Below are 23,655 nucleotides of genomic sequence, written 5' to 3' on the forward strand. Positions count from 1 at the left end.
ATCAGTCTTAGTTGCCTTTCAGCAAATTGATGAAAGGTCGTTGCCTTCGTTGATAAAAGTGTTATACTTTCACGAATCAGTGACCTGCAACATGGAGAGCCAAACACGAGGGTGCTACGTCACCGTACCACCCAGGCCGGTTCAGTTTTCCTCTTGATATCGTTTAACTGCTACAATGCCCTTCATCTATGACAAGGACGGGTCGGGGAAAAAAGTTCCACGTATATGTCTGGTCTTATCTGAAAGAACTTCTATAATTGCTTTTGTACGTGGTCACCGAAGTTTCCTAACTCATTTGCAACGAGTTGGTGTTTGGGGTATCACTTCTAGTCACTTCTCACCATATTCCATGCAGCCCTCACTGCGTGTTTGATACAGGTCTGGGACTAGTCCAGGAGAATCTGGAAGTTGACATCTGTGTAAAGTGTGCTGTTTTAACTTTGGTAAGTTGAATATTTTTGGTTTGTTAAAATTGTTCATTGAAAAAGCAAACCAACGTTTTTGGATTAAGACTAAGGACATATATTTAACAAGATTTGTACAAATGCACCAATAGCGTTAAGATGAAATATATGTTCTCCGACTTAGTCCAAAAACGTTCGTTTGGTTTTTCAATCTAGACAAATGAATGAATGAATGAATGAATGAGTGAATGAATGAATGAACAAGTCGGATGAATGCCACTGCTTTCAAAGTTTCCATCCATCCATCCATCCATCCACCTATCTTTACGGAGAGTAAGTATGGAAGATGGGAGTGAGTGTCTTTTTTCCCCTCCCTCCCCATCGCTCTCTCTCTCTCTCTCTCTCTCTCTCTCTCTCTCTCTCTCTCTCTCTCTCTCTCTCTCTCTCTCTCTCTCTCTCTCTCTCTCTCTAATCAGATTCACAATTTTATTAATAACAATCTAAATCATACTCGTGCAATATTATACTTATTTTACGACTTTATGATAATTGACTTTTATCAAAATTTTTGTAAGGTTTAAGAGTACGGGAGGGGTCTGAAATTTATACAAAGACAAACAATGTGTATTATCCAAATTCCAATGTTAGTATGTCATAAATGTGTTTGTAATACGTCATATAACGAAATCAAACTTGATGACTCGTGAAGTATTTTTTTGTGTAAGACTTAAGTTATATACAGATATACATTCGTCGGTTTTCTTGTTTGTCAGTGGCATTTAAATAGCGTTTATATCGGAATACGTCATCGTTTATTTGGCCGTGACGTAGTCATCGTAAATCGTAAAAATAAATGTACTTCGTACGTGACTTTCCTTGAATAAATAGACCTATTAAGTTACCAAATGAAATCAAAGCGTTTTCAAACTAGCTAGGTTAAAGTTATAGATACTAAATTCGCCATGTTGATGAGAAATGGGTTTTTAATTTGGGAGTGTTAATAATTATAACAACTTTACTATGTTTTCTAGTTGAAAGGCAATATGGAAAAAGATATACCAGGTTCGTGTTTATAACTTAAAATAGCTTGAAGTTGTAGAGTGGTCATTTGAATTACAACAAAAATTATAGACCCAGCTGAAACAAAATCGTCTGGCGCGACAAAAAATTCACTAACATTGCTAGTTTTTTTTTTGTCTGGCTAGACAAAATATCTCTTTGATGTTGTAATCTTCTCGTCTGGCTCGACAACACTCTAATTAATATTTCCCACATGTTATCGTCTGGCACGACAAGAACTGCATTACAATTGTTACATTTTAGTCAATTGACTGTCTCAAAAATATCAACGAACGCGCCAACCTTAGGTATACCAGGGACGTATATATTTGGCGATAATCTCTAATAGATGATGGTAGCTCACCCAAAGAAAGTGTAACAATATCGGTAAAGATGTTTGTCACGCCAGACGATTGACGAAACTCTGTTGGTAAGATTTATGGTATATTTGTCAGCTCAGGATGCTACTTATACACTGTTTACATCACTCTAAGAGTTGAGGTTCACTGATTGGATGAACAACGTTTTGTGCTGATTGAGGGACTTTGACTAGACGTGGTTTAGTAAGGGACCACGTTGGCATCCAATGATTTAGTTAGAGACCACGTTGGCATCCAATGATTTAGTTAGAGACCACGTTGGCATCCAATGATTTAGTTAGAGACCACGTTGGCAACATAGACAACTTTCAAGGTTTATGTATGGACTTCACTGACTGTAAGTTAGAAATGATGACAGCCACTGTATACTTTTGGTTTCTGACTTTCGTGTATGTAAATTACGGTGTCCTGTTATAATACTGAGTAAAATTCATATCTTCATATCTATTTAGCTTCCCCCAATATACAAATTGAATAATCACTATGCATAGATAGCCTGAATACATGTGTTCACCCAGTTTCCTTACAATTCCTGTATGTACAATAACAAAGATTTTACACAATGTTACGTCTATGAAATTATTGAGCTTCAAGCAAGGAAGGAATTACGGTGTTTCACAGTGTTCTTCAAGTTGAAAAACAGAGTAAAGTTGTTTCATTCATTAAAATCCAAAATAGATGCCCATTATGACGAACGCTGAATTAATGAAATGCCAGTGAAGTGTGTGGGGCAGAAATCTTTCATTAAAACCAATCATGACTTGACCTAAGCTGACCTGACCCTCATGGAGATCCATCATTCAAGTCATCAAACTCGTACAAAGATATATAGATACCCATTAATAGTCCCTTCTTGTGTGTGTACATGTGATATGTACGCATGGCAGTCATGTTTGTGGTAATTGCTCACCATGGTGGAATGTCTTGCACAGAGTGGCAATGCGTAAAGGCTATTTGTTGAAACTCTTGTATTGACACTTATAGCATATCTTTCTCTTTGTCTCTGGTACCCCATTTTTTAGGAAATTAATTATGATTATTCCCTTGTAAATTGGTATCAAATACCATCACGGAATCATGATGCATCATGGAACAAGTCGATTTGCTCATGTCACCACCCTGAGAATGCTAAAACGTCTACTGTACACAACAATATCCTGCCAAGTAATTTGAAACCCATGCTCTACATGCATTGACACAGCAAAACATAGGTTTAGATCATCTTTAAAATAATTAGTATCGAAAGCAGAGGTTCAATATTTGGGTGCATGACTTTTGAGGTTACATCAAATTCCATCAAACGCAAAACATACTTTGGGTTCCGTTTAAATGTATCCAGAGAACTGAAACGGATAGGGATCGATGTTACAGGGAACATGATCGCTGGTACAAGCTAAGGATATCACAAGGTTATCAATATCATAATATTTGTGTAGTTTCATGTTTATCTCTGACACCAAAACCCGCTTCGATTGGGATCAATGTAGGTACCAAATGTATCATGGTACAAAATGGGTATCAATTTATCGGAGACATAACAATACACTTAGATGAATAACAGAGAAGAGAGGAGTCCTTTCATGATAAATCCGGGGTAAAATTTTAAACTTTTTTTTTTAAGACAACAGTTGTCGAAGGGAAATATTCAAAAGCAGTTCTGTTTTGGAAATATGAAATATATAATTATTAAATGTATTACGAACGCTTTAGATAGCATAGTCAAAGAGTAACACCCCCGTATAAAGACGTACGTATGTAGTATAAATAGGTCTGCAGTACATTGAGAAGAATACATATGATTGAGTACAACGAGTGGTTGATGAAATCTTTTGATCCCATTTCTGTCAACGGGCCATATCCTGGTATCTGTCAGATATTAATATTTGAAATATTAGTTTCAATGATATCTAACTTTATTTGGTTGATACCAACGGAGTGTTAGCATGAAAGCTGTGTAAATTAATCTAGACTTCCTCGTTCTTTGTGTTTTTTTCCAGGACTGTGTAGGAGTCATGGATTTTGATTGGACATTTATGACGATAATCCTCTTTCTCGGAGTATTATGCCATTCAGGTAAGTCGTTTTATGGATGAGAAATGGGTGTTGTTTTGCTTGTTTATTAATAAGACATTTTACTTTTTACACAAATGTTAGATTTGCAATTTATATGTGTACAAACACGGACTTGGTCGATGCTTTTTGTGTAGTTGTACAAAACTGAGCCAGTGAACACTAACATTAAATGGGCAGTGCATCAACTTTAAATTAGTTTCTCAAATAAGAATATAAAGTAGACACGCCTTAGATGCCAAAGAATATTTATTTCCCGTTTACCAACACTTATATTTTAGGTCAAGCAGAGACATTTTTCACCGGTGATCAGTTTATTGACGAAAGTATAAGGGAGGCTATCAATGCCGTCGACAGAGCTATACATGAGACGAAAAGATCGATCATAGAAAATCCTAAACCATCAACTCCTGGAGATCTTCATCGCCTTTTCAGATTTCCTACACCTGAAACAATAGAAATAGCAAGGTCTCAAGAAATATTCGAAGCAATCATTGAGAAGGTCAAAGATCGTGAGAAGAGCGGGATACGGATGAGCAAGCGTAAAAGAAGTACTAATAACATAGGTATGTAGATTTCGTTTTTCTTCGAAAGAGCATGAACCTAGCAAAGATCTTATTCCATGGATACTCCATAATTTTGACATTGGTAGGGACATGTTTAAGACGTCAAATCTAAAACTGTATGCTATTTTTGGACGAAAATTAACACCCACTTGCACAAGACTTTCCCTGGATGGTTGCCGCCATTTTGAAAAATTGCGCCCTCTCACCGTAATCAGAGAAAATCGTACCAGTTTTTCGTGTACGACTACGGGTATCAATATCACATGTAAGTGTCTCTGTATCTGACTCCCGTCTCTATACTACCCCTCCTCTAGAAAAGTGAATAGAACAAATCTATAAACTCTAACGCAATCTAAACTAAAGTTACTGCACACTCGCTATTATTAACTAGTTTATAAGTTCCTAGATATACCATATGTATATAAAGGGGGATTTTCACTGATTTCCAAAACTATGAAGCTTAGAGCTGGACTAGCTGGAATTGGAATATATTTTTGAAAATGTTTCAAATTATTAAGCACAACAACTTACTCATAATATCGTACACCCTCAACAGTATTTCAGCACCTGTGGGTAAGCAATTGTTTGTAGCTGTATACACGAGAAATCAAATCGTATCAAATTAATTTTGGATCCGTGCCCAAAAATCAGCGCCCCCAACGGTGATCATTATTTCAACCTGTTTCTGTACTACTTATAGTTCTGACCTCTGATTACTATCTACAATGTCAAATTATTTTCAGTGAATATATTGTGGTTGTCTGATCAAAATATATCTATTGTTACTTGATGAAAAAATGGCTCAGTTGCAGCAAGTGCATGTTTATGATGTTCGTTATGATTCGTTGTCCATTACAGTCCGCTGGGAATGTTTACTTTTCTTTCAAATTTGTCATATTATATGCTATGCCATCTACAGTTAGTTGAGGGAAACAGTTTAATCTAAATGTGTGGGTACACTCTTTGGGGTCACATGCCACTTGTATTCCTACTTGGGGTTCCCAGTTAGTCCTCGGACAATAGACAGACTGAGTACAGTCATACCACAGTCCATTCATACCCTGGGTCATACCATAGTGGGTTGTACTTCCATGGTCATACCCTAGGGTCATACCCGTCATACTGAAATGAAATGGCAGCTACCATTCGTCTATAGAACAGCTGTTTGAACTTTGCGTTTCTGACTTTGATAGTGTTAAAACACATAGAAGTCTTGTTTCTTGTTTGTGGTTAAAACCCCTGCCTAAACATTATGATATGCAAATTACTGTCGGTTAAACCATTGACACTAGTCTTTTATTCAATTGTTAACCACAAACACTGAAAACATTCCACTGCAAGCTTCGAAAATACCAAGTAGATGTTCATACTATATCTGCCATAAGTAGATACGATACGTGTTTGTGTCAGCGCTGTGCTCATTAGTGCGTGGACGTCTGTTTTCTATGGCAAATATACACAGACGTGCACTGAAAATTTAATTATTGGTATCAACAAGTTGAACTAGTCTATATATTCACATAATTTCAATGAGTGAATTTAACAATTATCAAAATTTATTATATAAATTATATTTTTGTAATATTTACTGTGATTAACGACCGTTTTGTTTCTTCGTTCGTTTGTTTGTTCGTTTTTTTTGTATGTGTGTTGTAGATACGGACTTCCACAGTGTATTGACATTAGAAATCTTGAAGAAAATTGCTGAATTGACCGGTTGTAAAAATCTAAACCAACCAATTGTATGTGAGGATATGGCTTTCCATTCAAAATATCGTACTATCGATGGTACGTGCAATAACTTGGAGAAATCAAACCAGGGTGCTGCACTGAGACCTTTTGCACGGCTTCTGAATGCTACATACGAGAATGGCTTCAATGAGCCAATCGGTTGGGATACTAATATGCAGTACAACGGGTTTCTTATACCTTCTCCCCGACTTGTGTCTACAACAATTGGCAGCACTCATCATATAACTGACCATGACAAAATCACTGATCTCGTGTCACTGTGGGGTCAGTTCTTAGACCATGACATGGACCTTACTCCACAGAGTCCAAGCTCAATGTCTTTCAGATCTGGTGTAAGATGCAACGAGTCATGTGCCAACGATCCTCCATGCTTTCCCATACCAATCCCTAATAACGATGAAAGAATAGGAGAAAGGTGCATGGAATTTACAAGATCAAGTGCTGTCTGTGGAAGTGGAAGCTTTTCCATCTGTGAGAACGAGATGGTTCCTCGGGAACAATTAAATGCAGTAACATCTTACATAGATGCATCCATGGTGTATGGAAGCTCACAACAGTTGGCAGATGACTTACGTGCATTCGATGGTAAGGGACGACTCAGAGTCGGCCAGGCTGAAGCAGCCACTGGGAGGTTACTTCTACCCCTCGATATCAAGTCACTGATGACCTGTGACAGTGGAGGTAGTCATGAGAGAGTGCCATGTTTTCTTGCGGGAGATGTTAGATCCAATGAACTCACTGGTCTAACGTCCATTCATACATTGTTCATGAGAGAACACAATCGCATCTGTGGCGTCCTTTCTGATCTGAATCCTTCTTGGGATGATGAAACTTTGTATCAAGAAGCTCGCAAAATAGTTGGTGCCGAGATACAGCACATAAGTTACAGTCACTATTTGCGAAGCCTTCTCGACGCTAACAGTGTGGACAGGATCATGGAAGAGTACGTTTATAGACCAGACATTGATGCCTCGATTTTCAACATGTTTGCGACAGCAGCTTTTAGATTTGGACATGCAACGGTGAAACCAATCATTCGTAGACTCGGTGACAACTTTGAAGCAATCCCAGAGGGGAATCTGCGCATGCACCAAGCATTCTTCCAGCCCTGGAGGATTGTTGAGCAAGGTGGAATCGACCCCATACTTAGAGGTTTCTTTGATACCCCTGCCAAAGATCTGAACCCGGGTGAACTCATGACAGATGAACTGACTGAGCATTTGTTTGAGTTAGCCAAAACTGTAGCCCTTGACTTGATGGCTTTAAACCTTCAACGTGGCCGTGATCATGGCCTGCCTAGTTACACAAGTTGGAGAAGTTTCTGTGGACTTGGAGAAACATTTAACAACCTAGCTGGTGATATATCAAACAAGGCCGTAATTGACAAGCTGTATGATCTATATGGTGATCCTGCAAACATAGATTTATACCTAGGAGCCCTGGTGGAAGATCCAGTGCCTGGGAGTTTATTGGGCCCAACATTCACGTGTCTACTTGTACATCAATTCAGAAGAACAAGACTTGGAGACAGGTGAGATTCACGTCAAGCTAGACCAAGGAATATTTTTTTCTTTTTTGGGGGGTCATTATTGTATATTGTAGGGTGTCATCTTTACTACGTTGATACAAGGGGGGAGGGGGGGGGGGGCACTTCAATTGGTGGGGTATATATGCTGCAATTTTGACCCCCACCCATTTTAATATAGCAGAACTTGGTGATAGGGGAGATCACAACAAGAGTCAGGCATCTTTATTCCTCTACTGGTGTTTTATCACAAGGGGGCTCAGGCTTAGTTATTCATGTTTACAAATTAAACAAACAAACAAACAAACAAACAAATAAACCGAAAACCAATAAACCCACACAGACCAAAAATCAACAAGAACAAGAACAACAACAACAACAACAACAACAACAACAACAACAACAACAACAACACATAAATATTGACAAACTTGAAGAACATACTAATTACAAATGAATATCAACAATGTTGCTATGCAACTAGAATTACAATATATTTTCTATATTATATGAAATGGTCACAACTGTCATACCGCTATCTTAAAATTTATATGAACATAGTGACCATTTTCGAATAAAATGATTTGCAATTACTATGCTATTTTTGTTTGTCAAGTTTATGTGTTGTTTCTTTGTTTCTTTGTTTATTTTATTTTATTTTATTTTATTTTATTTTATTTTATTTTATTTTATTTTATTTTATTTTATTTTATTTTATTTTATTTTATTTTATTTTATAAGCTTATATATAATTTATATATATATATATATATATATATATATATATATATATATATATATATATATATATATATATATATATATATATATATATATATATATTCGTAATCTGACTGACTACGCCTGAACCCCTGTGGTTTAACTATCATATGCTGTGGTTTGTAAAGTTGACAGTAGTAAATGGATACTAGTATAATTATTCCTTGTAAAATACTGTACGAAACGTGCCAGGTTTTATATTTCCAGTTATGTTCTTTATGACAAGTTGAAGGTTACATATATTTATGTTGAGACTAAGCAGAGACGAGGTGAGGCTATGCAGGGTAGAAGTGAACCATACAATGTCTACTCTTTGTTAATTATGGAGTATGTCAATACCCCCTCACAACTTGCATATGAAGTGGAAAGGCAAAAGTCGATGCCAGATCATTAATAACCTTTTGATATGCATTGTAATATTGATGGATACCAATGTCTCAAAGTTATTTTACATGATGGGATATACTCTTTTATTTCTTGTTCAGATTTTGGTTCGAAAATCCCGACATCTTTACACCAGAGCAGATTGATGAGATCAAATTACATTCTTTGGCACGAGTCATATGTGACAACACGAACATCCGGCAAGTGCAGAGAGATGTGTTTTTATTGCCTCATAGTGGTGGGCCAAGGGTTAGCTGCAGTGAAATAGACGGCATGAACTTGACTCCATGGACAGTTCAAGGTAAGATCAAAGTATTAAGTAAATAGTCTTGAAGAGGACTATATGCTAACTAACTGGATTTGATTTCCGGATAACAAATGTCTGGTATCTATGATCCATTTTTAAAGAGAGATACGTGGTGTACAGATGCAAGAAGATTGTTTCCTTGATCAGTCCATATTCACGCCATGCATAGGGAGGCGTACTCTTGCTTGTATGGGTTGGTACATAGAATATAACGCTGCAAATATGAATTATCTATCTATCTATCTATCTATCTATCTATCTATCTATCTATCTATCTATCTATCTATCTATCTATCTATCTATCTATCTATCTATCTATCTATCTATCTATCTATCTATCTATCTATCTATCTATCTATCTATCTATCTATCTATCTATCTATCTATCTATCTAACTGTCTGTCTGTCTGTCTGTCTGTCTGTCTGTCTATATATATATATATATATATATATATATATATATATATATATATATATATATATATATATATATATATATATATAATTCTTGTATTCCCATATCAGCCGTTAAATCTCGCTTACTTTTTCTCTTTGCAGCTGAACCGGTAACAGAAAGTAGTGGGTCACATCCAAACGACACGGATGCCTAAATATCAAGAATTTAGTCTAGGCTATTAAAAGTTGACGATACTCATTCCATCCACCTTCCTTTTATTGTTCTTTGCTATTTTTATTCCACTAGATTATTTACAACATATATTTCCTATATCATATTATCAAAAGTACAGTGCATGTTTCAGCAGTATATATGGGAATGGGCACAATAAATAAAAAGGAAATGCTAGCGCTTTTTTGAGAAGAAGAAATGGACAAATAGATTTTCTCCCCTTGATTCTTCCGAGAAGATCTGGTCATGATCATATTAATATTCTCGACAGCCAGGGAATGACCAGGTTAAGTAATTTTGTAGTATGTTGCAGGCATATCCAAACATTTATTTTGTATGTCTACGTTTCATAATTTTCCCGAATGCCAGAGATTCAGTTGTTATAATTCACTGTAGATTAGATGACCTCGGGACTCACAAATGACGACTAGATTGTTTAGAGACAAACTTTGAATTGACCTTGGTCGTAGTTGTCTACATGACGTCAGCAAGATTCAGAAGACGTTTATTTGACCGCGTTCAACGGACTGTTGTAGAATTTGAGATGGGGACACGTTGCACTTCAAACAATCAACTTCCCTTATATGCCTATCACACTATTTAATGTCAGTGAAATGTTTATACCACACAATCCACGTCTTATGTTATCGCTATAACCCAGAAACAATATAGTCGTAATTCTGAGACCAAATGTCAACTTCGTGGAGACCAGGCGATGATTGGACCATACGTCATCACTTCACGTAGATAGTCGGTCTTGCAAGCCAGGGTAAAGGTTCAAATTTTGCCATTTACATATATATACCGTTACAATACAAACAGATATCAACAACGCAATTTACTCAAATATCAGTTTATTAGCACGCATATCTCGACCGGCAATGTATGCTGCCTTCGCCATGACGAAATAAAGAATTATTGAAATTCATGTATCTGTACTGTTTTATTTAAATTTCTTCTCCTTTTTTAAAACTTTCCTGTAGACCACTTTGTTAAATATCTCAAATTTAAGTTTGTCGGGTATGAAAAGTTATAATGACATATTATGTACTCGCTTTTTAATCAAAAGTTTATTTTTATACAGTTGCATACGGTTATTGATGTTAACATATATCCCATGAATTATATTTTTGAATGATTTTTTGAAGATCCTGAAAAAAAGAACGTAAAATATATATAATAAACAAAACACGTTTGTTTGATGAAGCGCTCGTCGGAGTGATTGGCGGTTGCAATAATAAAAACGAATGTGCATCCATTTCTGCTGGTAGAGGGCGAACTTCTAGCGAAAACCAAAACAACCAAAATGGCTGCGCCCAGTGTGGCACGTTTCCTTTGCCGTACAGGTTATTCTTGCCATTCACACCGATTTGCATTACGGAGCACGATTGTAAGAATTTTCCAGAAGAATTACAGTACTGAAGCTTGTGCTTTGAGATATTCAGAACATGGCGACCCTTCGAAAGTTGTACAGTAAGTGACGGTATAAATTATAAATGCATCTTGGGCTTACTCTGCACACACACGGCGCGGCGTAGAACTTTGATGATTCAATTGATTGAGCATTTTATTTGGTTCATGTCCCAGCTGACATTGAATAAAAATCGACTAAATAACAAACAGTGTACCCCCTTCCCAGAAAATACCACCTAAGGTCAGCGCTCGGGTACCGACGATACTGTTGCATGATTTGACATGACCATGCACACTCGCATGAGAATACTGATAAGAGTTCATTCACCCCTCCCTGCTGTCCTTAGTCTGCATGTTGGTAACTCGTATTTCTACATCCGTGATTGTTGGGACATTCTTCAATTTTTCTAGTGTGTCTGACCCCCTTTTGTTCTTTAGTGAACTTTAGTACACTACTATATCTTATGTGGGTATAGTATGGATGAGAAGAAAAAGAAACATACTAACAACAACAACAACAACAACAACAACAACAACAACAATTTACTGTTCAAATATAGTAACAACATTGTGACAAATTCTTATTAAATACATAACAAAATAGCAAACAACTTTCCAAAAATTTTACCTACCTATATAATCCATGCCATACCAAAAATAGAAATGGATGGCATCAATATCTACACCAGGGCTTTACAGTAATTATGATAATGTCATTGCCACAAAATCCACTGAGTAAATATTAGTGTAGTCTTGTAATAAGACTTGAATCTAGGAGTTTGCTGAACAAAAACTTCAAGGATATCGATGATAGTACCACTTGTGCTATGGTACCTGTGGTCACTTTAAAAGTTTGCAGAAATGCCAACAGGTCTAGCAGCTAAACTAATAGTAGTGTTGTCTGTCAATTTGAAGAAGTTAAATGTTACGGTACTTGCAGATTAAATAACTTTTGGTTGTGCTATTTGAAGTATTACTTGTATGTATACGTTATTAGTGGCATCGTGCATGTATGTGTTAGTCATACTAGTGGTATTTGCACGGCAGTGTGACTGAAATTGAAAACATTGTTGCGTACCTGTATACAAATGAACTTGTGACTCCTCTTTGTACATGTACTTTGTTACAAAATTTGCCATTTTGGTTCAGTATATGTGATAACATAACCATATGACACCTTAGTGTCAGTATGGGCCAACAATTGAGGTTACTGGGGGGTGGGGAGGGGTTATTTTCTCAGAGTATGGTAGCATTGTTTTCTGCTGCACTCCTACGCACTATGCTTATGGAGGTATGGCCAGAGAGAATACCACAAGTGCTTGTGCTAGTACCTAGGGTACAGTACTCACAGTGTTTTATTTAAGGGCGGTAAGTAGGTAAAATCTACCGGGGTTCCCACATCATTTTACCAGGGCTCCCCACCTAAACTATGATACATTGCATGGGAAGCACTACCAGTTTTACCTCTTTCCCCCTTTCTGTTACCGGGGTTCCCAAACCTTAGCAAAAACACTGACTCATGTGTCATGGGGTTGTCATATTAGGCCAAAAAAATAATTGTGTGGTTCTGATAACATGGCCTCAGAAAATAGGGTAGGTAGGTCGGTATTTTATTTTATTTTATTTTATCGTTGAAAAATATTACTTTGACTCAAAAACAAACCAAATGTCGGTCAGAATATCCCTTTTGTGATTGTTTGATGAAATATGTACAGATATCGCTGGGGAAAGAAAACATATTTATGAAGGTCAAGAAAACAAAGAATTTCTTATCTTTTTGTTTTAAATGTTTTACAAAATGTTTAGGGTTGGAGACTTAAGTGGCTATATGTTAAGGGTTAGGGATTTATTTTTGATTTTTGATTTATAAAACAATTTTATTATGGCGCCCTGCTTGAAAAATCAATGTGAAACAACATATGCCAAGTCCTTGTTTGTAACTCAATACATTGCAAAAAGATTAATAAATGTGTAAAATGTTTATCATATGTACAATAACAAACTTTTCACACATTTTGTAGCTTTCTGCAATGTATTGAGTTACAAATACAGACTTTGTCAATTATGTTGTTTCACATTGATTTTTCAAGTAGGACGCCATAATAAAATTGTTTTATATATTAAAAATTATAAACAAACACCCAATCCTCATCCATATGACCTATTTAACCCTTTCATGACTAGAGACGAGTTTTAAATAATATGGGGACCCAATTTATATGAATATTTTCATAATTACAATAATATTACTTTATTAGGAAGTAACATTTCTTTAATTCCAGTCTAAAATGAAGTTGATATATGCCAAAAACTTACATAAAACAAGAATTTTGTCCGAACAATTTTGGCGGGAATGTTTTCAGTATTGAAGGGGTTAAACTAGGGCTGACCAGGCTTTGGCCTTAAGGATTTCAAATGGATGTACTTTATCGTGGCCCATTAATAAGCAGAGATGTACTACCAGGTAATCACACTCCAAAACTATTAGGCCTAAAAAAAAATTATGTCGTTCTAATTATGCTCAATTTTAGAATAGGTAGAGTAAATTTTTTTTCATATGTGAGTGTCTAGTTCAGGTAGTTATGTTTTCCGTTGTTTTCTATATGGTCTCTGTGTTATTGGCTTCTTCTCATCAGATGTACAGCCATTACAGATTGGAAGAACGGTTTCATATTGTCTTTTTAAGTTGATGTCAGTTTCTGCATCCACTATTTCTAGTACGATTTTCGTGATTGTATTTTATTTTTTCTTGAATACGTAAACAAAGTTTAGGGGCGGCAGTGAAAAACTAGGTGGGGTCAGGTAACCGGAACCAAACAATTTTTTTTAGACCTTAGAAGGAAAGTGGTGAGTGAAAATGTAAAGAAATTATTACTAAAATCCATGCACAAATATATAAATGAATAGATAAAAATGTACCAAAATATTTTGTCTTGTTGTATTTCTTTTATAGTAAAGTCAATATATCCATTCCTGAACAGTTAGGTGGGAATGAAGTACAAGTGAAAATGCTTGCATCGCCTGTTAACCCAGCTGATATCAATACCATCCAAGGTAAAAAAAGAAAGAAATACACATTTGACCACAAAGGGTGCTATAACCACAAGCATTGCACATACTCTCTTATTTTAATAGCAGCATTGCTTTTAGCACAACTTTCCATCTCAAAAATTGTTTGAATGCATTATTTATAATCTGGTAATCAGCAAGTTTCAGAGTACTTTTCAATATTCTACTTAAAATGCTTATTTGAGAAATTTCTGTAAACATCCTGAGGTGCCAGTAATCCATCTACTTTGACTATGTTCTATCAATCTTTTCAATGACAATGTTTTTGCTGGAGGTATGACATGTAGGTTGCAGCTCTTATTCAGAAGCTTCCCGCCAAAACTTAGTAGACCACAAAATTTGGGGTTTTTTTCATAAAATTTTGGTAGAAAATTCATTATCTTTAATTAGAATTACAGAAATTTTGCATTTTTATAAATTTGTATCAAATTTAGATGACAAGTTGGCTATATTTAGAAAAAAAAATTTGTGGTAATATTAAGATAAAAAGTCAAGTACAGTGTCCATATTTGTCCGTATGTAATGTAGTGATTGGTTGAAAACATGCATATTATTTTACCATTGCAGGAATTTATCCAATAAAACCACAGTTGCCAGCTGTAGGAGGGTTTGAGGGTGTTGGGGAGGTTGTACAAGTTGGTGAAAATGTTACAAAATTAAAAACTGGACAGATAGTTATTCCAGGAGTAAATTCAATAGGTGAGTATCCATGGAAATACTCACAAGATCATTTGCATTTCCATGATGTCATCTGTGTTGAGTATCCAAGGAGACACAAGATCATTTGCATATCCATGATGTCATCTGTGTTGAGTATCCAAGGAGACACAAGATCATTTGCATGTTCATGATGTCATCTGTGCTGAGTAACCAAGGAGACACAAGATCATTTGCATATCCATGATGTCATCTGTGCTGAGTATCCAAGGAGACACAAGATCATTTGCATATCATGATGTCATTTGTGTTGTGCACATAGCTGTAGCATCCCTTTGGAGCCACAGTGACTGTACCAGCTATGTGTTAAATATCTTTGTGAGAGCTTTTACAGCTCTGGCCAGCATAGAGATTTATCATACCTTGATATTGATAGATGTGTCACTGGTATTCCAACATCTTAAACATGGATTTGAGAAATAGCAATGCAGGATAGATTTTTATAACATCCATGTACAAGAGAATTTTCCCAAAGCCATGTATCAGCTATGTGTGCATAGCTGTAACAGAGGTGTTTCCTACAGCCATGTACCAGCTATGTGTGCATTACTGTCACAAAGGTATGAATGTGTACCACTGTGTACCAGGTGTGCTGTGCACAGCTATGATACAGAGATGTGCAGAACAGTCCTGACACAGAGCTAGGTGATATGCACATCCATGTTAAACACTACAGGCATACTTTTTACAGCCATGTAACAGGGCTGTGGAAAAATATACCCTGTAACAGGACTGCAAGGTATATGGCTGATACATAGCTGTGCTCCTCCTTCAAGCACTTGGAACTTTGGAGCCAGAAGTGGAATGTACTCGTCCTGGGATGTACAAGGTTTCTGTGTATGTAGTCAGTGTTAAGGAGGCAAAAGATTGCAATATGTTCTGATGTGTAAATACCAGAGGAAAAAAAAAATTAATTTGAAAGTTAGACTTTATTATTGCATTAAAAAGTAAAACTTACATTACTTATCACTAACACTAGAGGGCACACTTCGTTTATGAAAACATAATTGTTTGGACCATAACAGTGAAAAGTAGGACTTCAATTACTGTTCGACCTGAGGCCACGCTTTTTGAAAAGTAAATTGGTCTTCAGATTAATGAAAAACTGTCGATAAAAACATAATTTTGATTGTCTATTTTTTTCAGGTTCTTGGTGTACAGATGTAGTGTGTTCAGAGGATAACTGGTTGGTCGTACCGGATGGAACGCCCTCATTATTTGCTGCTACACTCAGAGTTAATAACTGTACAGCCTATAGGATGCTAAAAGATTATGTTGACCTTCAACCAGGTAAAAAAAAATAGTTTTTTTATCAAAAGTTTATCTTTTCAGCATCTTCTACTTTTCTTGCCAAGACTTCCTGAAAGGAATGTCGGTATATAAATAAATTGTAAAAGATTAATAAATGTGTAAAAAGTTTGTTAATGTATGTACAATAACAAACTTTTTACTCATTTTGTAGCTTTTTTGCAATGTGTTGAGTTACAAACACAGACTTTGTCAATGTCGTTTCCTGTGAATGTTTCAAGTAGGAAGCCATGATAAAATTGTTTTATAAATTAAAAATCCCAAATAAATACTCAATCCTCATCCTCATGTCAACTTTAAACCTGTGCGAGCTGTAATTACAATGTTTTTTTAAAACTGTTTTGTTAGATAAATGACAAAATTGTAATATATTGAACTATCCTGCACAGTATTGAATTACCAGTTGGTAAAATGTCAATGTAGCTGTACACAGAATTCAGTACAATGAATCCCGTCAATTTGATTTTTGGGTCCACACCCTGCAATCAACAACCTCAACGTGATTACATATTCAACCAGTTACTAATTATTGATAAAATCAACCTCGAACTGACATATACAATATCAAATTATTGATATTTTAACAATTTTCAGTGAAAACATTGCTGGTTGTCAGATTGAAAATAGAATCCACCAGTTACACCTAGTTTAGATTTAATTTCAGGCGAAAGCCATATTCCCTGTCCTCAAGAGATGGAAAAATTTATATTTTAACATACAATACTTTCTGAAAGAACTTCACTTTTTCCTATCCATCACTTCTAAAATTAATTTCAGAGAAAATATGAAACTCACTATAGTAAATTGTATTTGTCATTCATACAATATTGACAAAATGTCAGAGTTTATAAATCATCTCTCTGTTGGGTAGAATGTGCCTCGGTGACAAATTTCCCAGAAAATCAGATTTTTCCAATTCTCAGACTCTCCAAACTTTGTCATATGAAAGTTTGTTCAGGAAATTTGGGGTTTCGCTATCTTGTTTTCAAGGAAATCATCAATCTTGTACTCTTCCCACATGTCCCAGAGTTAACACAGTATTCGGTGGCCATGTTGGATTTGGCGGCCATATTGGATTCTAAAATGACTAAATTTTGATATCATTTTGATCAGTATTTAAAAGATTTGTATGGTGACTCCAGATTTTTTTCTGTTGATCTAAAATGATTGGCATTTTCTCGACCAAAGTAAGAGCAAAATTTGAAAGAGTTTATTTCCGATATGCATTCTACATCAGTGCAAAAATGTTGTGTTTTATATGTACAAAACAGGTGATGTTGTCATACAGAATGCATCTAACAGTGGATGTGGTCAGGCTGTTATACAGATTGCTGCAGCTAGGGGGTTAAAAACTATCAACATATTGAGAGACAGGTAAAGAATTTAATGTATGTGGCAAAGAGTATGGACTTGATGTAGAATGTAAGTTTGTGTGTGTCAAATGTATGTTGGCATCCAGAGCCCAGCTGATTCTCTCAAGCTAGCTTTTTCTTCCAAGACATATGGCAATAGCCAATCATAGTTTAACCCTGACAATGCTGATGAGATGTCTCTGAAAATTTATGATTTGTTTCCAAGTAATTTTTTTGACTCTATGAGTTGAATTTTCATGTCACATGTGAGAGCTAAAGGAGGCTGCCAGTATGATGACTGTCATGATAATTCTTGTGAGAATGAATGTTCATGGACTTTGGGTTCATATTTAGTAATGTAATGTCTAATGGTAATGCTTGTGGGATGTTTACATAGAGTAAAAGTAGAAGTATGCATTCTGTGTCTATGGTTTGAATTGGCTGCCATGTTGAGTAGGAGTGAACTCCCTGATACTAAGGCTCTGCATCATAGAAAGTACTGTATTCATGTAGGCTGAGATCTACTGTAAATATAGGAATGGTGGTATATATTTTTGTTGATTCTGTTGATTTTTTTCAAATAGAAATCTCATTTTTTGTTTATTTACTATCAGACCTAATTTTAGTGAAGTGAAAGAATACCTGCAAAGTCTTGGTGCCACTGAAGTAGTGAGTGATGTCATCAGTCAAAAACAAGAAATGAAAGCTGTGATGGAGGTGAGATAAAACATTTCTTTATCAATGGTGTGAGGGCGCCCCGTCATTCTGTCTTCAGCAAATTGTGGGTTTGGGTTATAAAATTGCCACAAGGTATTTCCTGATATTGTAGGAGATCAGAATACAGGAAACTGTTCCCTTGTATTTTTGTTAAGAGATTTAAAGTAGGTAAAATGTACCTGAGATTCTCAGTAGTCACTTTAGCAGGGTTCCCCTGTGTTTTGTGGGGGGGGGGGGGGGGGGGAGGGGTAAGTAGGCAAAAAGTACCTGAATTCCCCAGTCATTTTACAGGGTTCCCAAACAAAATTATCGTAAATGTTTGGCAATTTAACTATGCCAGCTTTCCCTTTTCTAATACCAGAACTCACAAACCTTTTCAGCAAACACACTGTCTGTGTCATTGGCTCTCTAAATATTAGAAATGTGTGTAGTGTGGACTATTGAGTTCAGCCAAATGACCACCAGGTGCAGTCTTTACAGTAAACTAAGACAAGTCATGCCTCTCCACCCTCAACAGCCTCCGGAAGGGTTGACCGATGTGTGAGGGCGCCCTGTCATGGCATATGCCTTACAGACTATCTTTACATATGAGTTTGAAATTCATCTTTATTTTCTTTTCTTTTCAGAAATATCCCAAACCGAAACTAGCGTTAAATGCTGTCGGTGGAAAAGCCGCAATCACGTTGATGAAATTTTTAGAGTGAGTTATCCTAGTCATAATTTTACATCTATAAACAAATTTGTTCAAACAAATTACACCCCTTTATACATACCGCACACAAGCCAGGTTGAAACCATTCAAACAAAAAATATGGGTTTTATTGGTCATGCTATGTCATAACTCAAGTCTACGTCACTGGTTCTGCTGCTCAAATATAAGTCAAAATATTCCAAATCACCACTATTTTTCCCCATTTTTTATCAATTATGCTTGATAATGTATAATCATAGTATTTCCCTATATTTGTCTTTAATTGGTGAAAAATACTTGTAACCTAAGGGGTTTTGTCACTACTTGTCTATCAACTTGTATTGACAAGACCCCTCAGGTTGCTCATATTTTCCTTGGTTGAATGAAGAAAATGAAATAATATCTGTAATTAGTGAGGACATACCAAGACTCTGAAACGATGTGTCAAACATATTTTCTTTGGTTAAATGAAAAAAAATATTGGGTAATCAAAGGTGTTTATTAAAGTGACCATATGGATGGGGATTGAGTATTTATTTCAGATTTTTAATTTATAAAACAATTTTATCATGGCTTCCTACTTGAAAAATTAATGCAAAACGGCATGGACCAAGTCTGTGTTTGTACTTCAACACATTGCAAAAGGCTAAAAAAATGTTAAAAAATTGTTATTGTACGTACACATGTATAATAACAAATGTTTGACATATTTTTTTCAATCTTCTGCAATTTACTGAGTTACAAACAAGGACTTGGTACATGCTGTTTTGCATTAATTCTTCAAGTACGAAGCCATGATAAAATTGTTTTTTAAATTAAAAATTCGAAAAATAGATATCTAATTGTCATCCATGTGGTCACTTTAAAGACACACACCAGCAGTTAGAAGAGATGTGTCCTTGTACAAATTTAGAAACACCCAAAGTACAAATGTCAGCAAAATTCAGTTTTTTTGTTCAAAAAATTCAAAACATAATCAATAGATCTAATAATTTCACTGCTCACAATCCATAATATCTAACACAGCACATTCTGTATTCAATTATTTTGTAAAAATAAACTTCCTGTATTCTGAAATTACTTTTTATTGTTTGCAAGAGAATCACTACAGGCTGTAAAATTCATCAAGTCATCAATTAAAATCGAAAAACGTCAAACTCAAGGTCAAATTTAAATCTGTTTTTTTTTTGTCTAGACATGATGCAACCATGGTAACATATGGTGGAATGTCCAAAATGCCTGTTACCGTGCCAACAGGCTTCCTCATCTTCAATAACATCCACATTGTTGGACATTGGATGTCAAGATGGCACGATCTCCATGGCAACTGTAAGTTAATAATTGATGGGATCATTTATATCATTTCATATATTTCATCAATTTATTGTATAAGTTTTGAAAAATGATTAATGATAGTCTGTCTGACAATCAATAAAACTGATTGTGTTTGGATCAAAATGTATTTTTTTCATACATGTTGTCACCAGTATTAATCGGTTCATTACATTTTAATAATACATTTTTGTCTTCCCATAAATATTTTGAAATTGTAAAATACATTTTGGACTGAAATTAAAAATAGGATCATTGTGGATGAATTGATGTCAAAATTTTAGTTGAAAAGTGACAACTTTATTTAATATTTAAAAAAAAATGTTTGTACAGACTATTATTCTATCACATAAACCTGCTACTGGGGGTTAAAGGTGAAACAGGTGTGGAATTGAATTGAAGAGGTTAAACGTCACACCATGTGTTTAATGATGAAAGGTCACATGTTTTGGTATTTGAGAGGTTAAAGGTCACACATGTCAGGTTAAAGGTGACATAGGGCGTATGGTTACATGATATGTTTAAGGGCTAAAAGCCACATATATGATACTGACAGTGTTAAAAGTCTGAAGGGAGACAGATGACACATTTGTAGTTTCAACCCTGGGAGGGGGGGGGCAGGGATCATGTTTGCAAAGATTTGTGCAGTTTTAATAATAATGTTGTTTCAATAAAAGTGATACTATGGTACCATAAGTGAGACAGCAACTGTTAACAGACAGGATTGAAGTGTGACATAGCAATAAACATCTCATGTTAGTGTAGTTACTATAGTAACTATACATGTAGTTGTTCTCTACAATCTCTTTCTAATGTATAGTCAAGTGGACAAATTCTATCAAAAATCTAGATAAATCCCCTGTGCTGGCGAAGGGATGAACAGTACATGTCAGTAGTAATCCATCACACACAATTGTAATTGGTTACTTCTTTCAGTTTACTACAAACTCAACATCCAGTCTAAAGTAAGTCATGTGAGGGGGGGGGGGGGGGGGGGTAGTACACTATTCCACTATCCTAACTGTAGCCTACTTGAAGGACTGTCACTACTACACTATTTTAGCTATCCTACCTGTAGCCTACCTGTAGACTTGAAGGACTAACACTACTACACTATTCAGCTATCCTAACTGTAGCCTACCTGTAGACTTGAAGGACTAACACTACTACACTATTTCAGCTAACCTAACTGTAGCCTACCTGTAGACTTGAAGGACTAACACTACTACACTATTTCAGCTATCCTAATTGTAGCCTACCTGTAGACTTGAAGGACTATCACTACTACACTATTCAGCTATCCTAACTGTAGCCTACCTGTAGACTTGAAGGACTAACACTACTACACTATTTCAGCTATCCTAACTATAGCCTACCTGTAGACTTGAAGGACTAACACTACTACACTATTTCAGCTATCCTAATTGTAGCCTACCTGTAGACTTGAAGGACTAACGCTACTTCACTATTTCTGCTATCCTAACTGTAGCCTACCTGTAGACTTGAAGGACTATCACTACTACACTATTCAGCTATCCTAACTATAGCCTACCTGTAGACTTGAAGGACTATCACTACTACACTATTTCAGCTATCCTAACCGTAGCCTACCTGTAGACTTGAAAGGCCAATGCTACTAATACTACTATACTATTTCTGCTGTCCTAACTGACATTTTGAATTTTTGCTTGTCCTTCCAAGTCTATTTTCATTCTTCAGTTATGCTGGTATTACGCCCCGCTCTGCCCTACCCAATCATACACATAACATGTGTGCAAAAAAAATTGCATAAATTTGAATAGAGTTTGATGTACATGGGTTGAAGAGTCTCATTTACATATTGTAGTAAAAAAAGAAAAGAAAAAGATATTCGAATAAAAACAGTGCAGATCTTTCAATATACGATTCCTGTCTGCTGTGGTTTCAATGACAGCACAATCTACTCCAATCAGCTCCTGTTGTCACATTCTAAGATGTTTTCTTGACCCTTTCTTTGTTATCTGTTCTCTAGCGAAAGAAGCTCAAAGCATGATATCTGAATTATGTCATCTCAGTCAAACCAACAAACTGAAATTACCCAAGCATCGCCTTGTTCCACTCTCAGAGTATCGTTCAGCCATCACTGCCGCCATGGAACCATATGTATCAGAGAAACAGATACTTGTGATGAAACCATAGCAACTGTTGCCAGGTAACAAGACATTTGTTAGGGGTACTATTAATGACATGTAAATTCTGTAGGGGAGATGCAAATAAGACGTATGTGATCGGCTGAGGTCTGGATAGTTGATCGGGATCATTGTGACGTTTGCATAGGAACAGTTGCCAGGTAACAAGTGTTTGGTCATGGTGTCTATAAGATGCAGACTATGGCCATAAATTATGTATGGTAATATGCAAATTAGATGTTGGGTAAGGCATACAGAGATAAGATACAGAACATCGACACTGTCTGATGTATTTCGAAAGTATTCCTAAATGTATAAAACGTTATGCTAATTTTGCTGGTTTTTATTGAAAATTAACCACATTATAAAAAAGAAGATTGCATCTCGTCATAGCAACAAATCTTGTAGTCTTGTAAGACCTTGAATCTGGGCTTGAAATGTTACCAAATAAAAACTGAAGGACGATGACAGTACCACTGGTGTGCAAGCCATCAAAATATGGCAGCTTTTAAAGTGAACAGAATTGCCCAAGAGTGTAGCATCTAGACTACAAATCTGATTTCGTCTGTAAAATATTGTAAACTTTAACTGAATAAATTAAGAAACCATGTTGGATTTGCATTGTATGTATAATGTAATAAAAGATGCTTGGTTTGCAAAAGGAACAAGTAATACGGTTCTTATAAATAGATTTCACCCTTGATGTTTCAAAATTCTTTCAAAAAAGTCTTAGGTACGATATATGCAGGTGGAGTACCTAACATATACCTGTATACTAGAATAGAGTGATATACTGCAAGTTCAAATATCGGTAAAGTATGAATAATGATAATAAAGTGAATTTATTATGCGCTTGTTCTCCGAAAAGCTCCAGGTGCAAGCACAGAATTACTAACAAAATGAAAGGATACAGAGAAACAATTGAAAAACATGGAAAAATGTAAAGTGAAATTTAAGATTGAAATAGTTAAGTTTTAAGAGCAGAGCAGAGCAGAAGGAAGACTTAGTGTGAGAGTAATGAAGACTGTCGGGA

The 23,655-nt window shown here is 35.8% G+C and overlaps 2 protein-coding genes across 2 annotated transcripts; both read left to right on the top strand.

Annotated features, from left to right (window-relative positions):
- The first annotated feature begins 321 nt into the window (after window positions 1-321).
- LOC144445675 (peroxidasin homolog) lies at window positions 322-10,753 on the top strand. The gene is made up of 6 exons (XM_078135312.1): window positions 322-443; window positions 3,841-3,916; window positions 4,195-4,455; window positions 6,166-7,762; window positions 9,022-9,221; window positions 9,786-10,753. The coding sequence occupies exons 2-6, from the start codon at window positions 3,856-3,858 to the stop codon at window positions 9,836-9,838; spliced, it is 2,172 nt and encodes a 723-aa protein (XP_077991438.1). The 5' UTR covers window positions 322-443; window positions 3,841-3,855; the 3' UTR covers window positions 9,839-10,753.
- A 454-nt stretch (window positions 10,754-11,207) lies between these two features.
- LOC144445741 (enoyl-[acyl-carrier-protein] reductase, mitochondrial-like) lies at window positions 11,208-23,205 on the top strand. Its single transcript, XM_078135384.1, has 9 exons — window positions 11,208-11,328; window positions 14,222-14,322; window positions 14,905-15,036; window positions 16,201-16,344; window positions 17,634-17,736; window positions 18,329-18,431; window positions 19,058-19,131; window positions 20,318-20,451; window positions 22,466-23,205. Exons 2-9 carry the CDS (start codon window positions 14,277-14,279, stop codon window positions 22,630-22,632), a joined length of 903 nt encoding a protein of 300 aa, XP_077991510.1. The 5' UTR covers window positions 11,208-11,328; window positions 14,222-14,276; the 3' UTR covers window positions 22,633-23,205.
- Window positions 23,206-23,655: the final 450 nt, after the last annotated feature.

Source organism: Glandiceps talaboti, chromosome 14 (genome assembly GCF_964340395.1).
Source record: "Glandiceps talaboti chromosome 14, keGlaTala1.1, whole genome shotgun sequence".
Classification (NCBI taxonomy): Eukaryota; Metazoa; Hemichordata; class Enteropneusta; family Spengelidae; genus Glandiceps; species Glandiceps talaboti.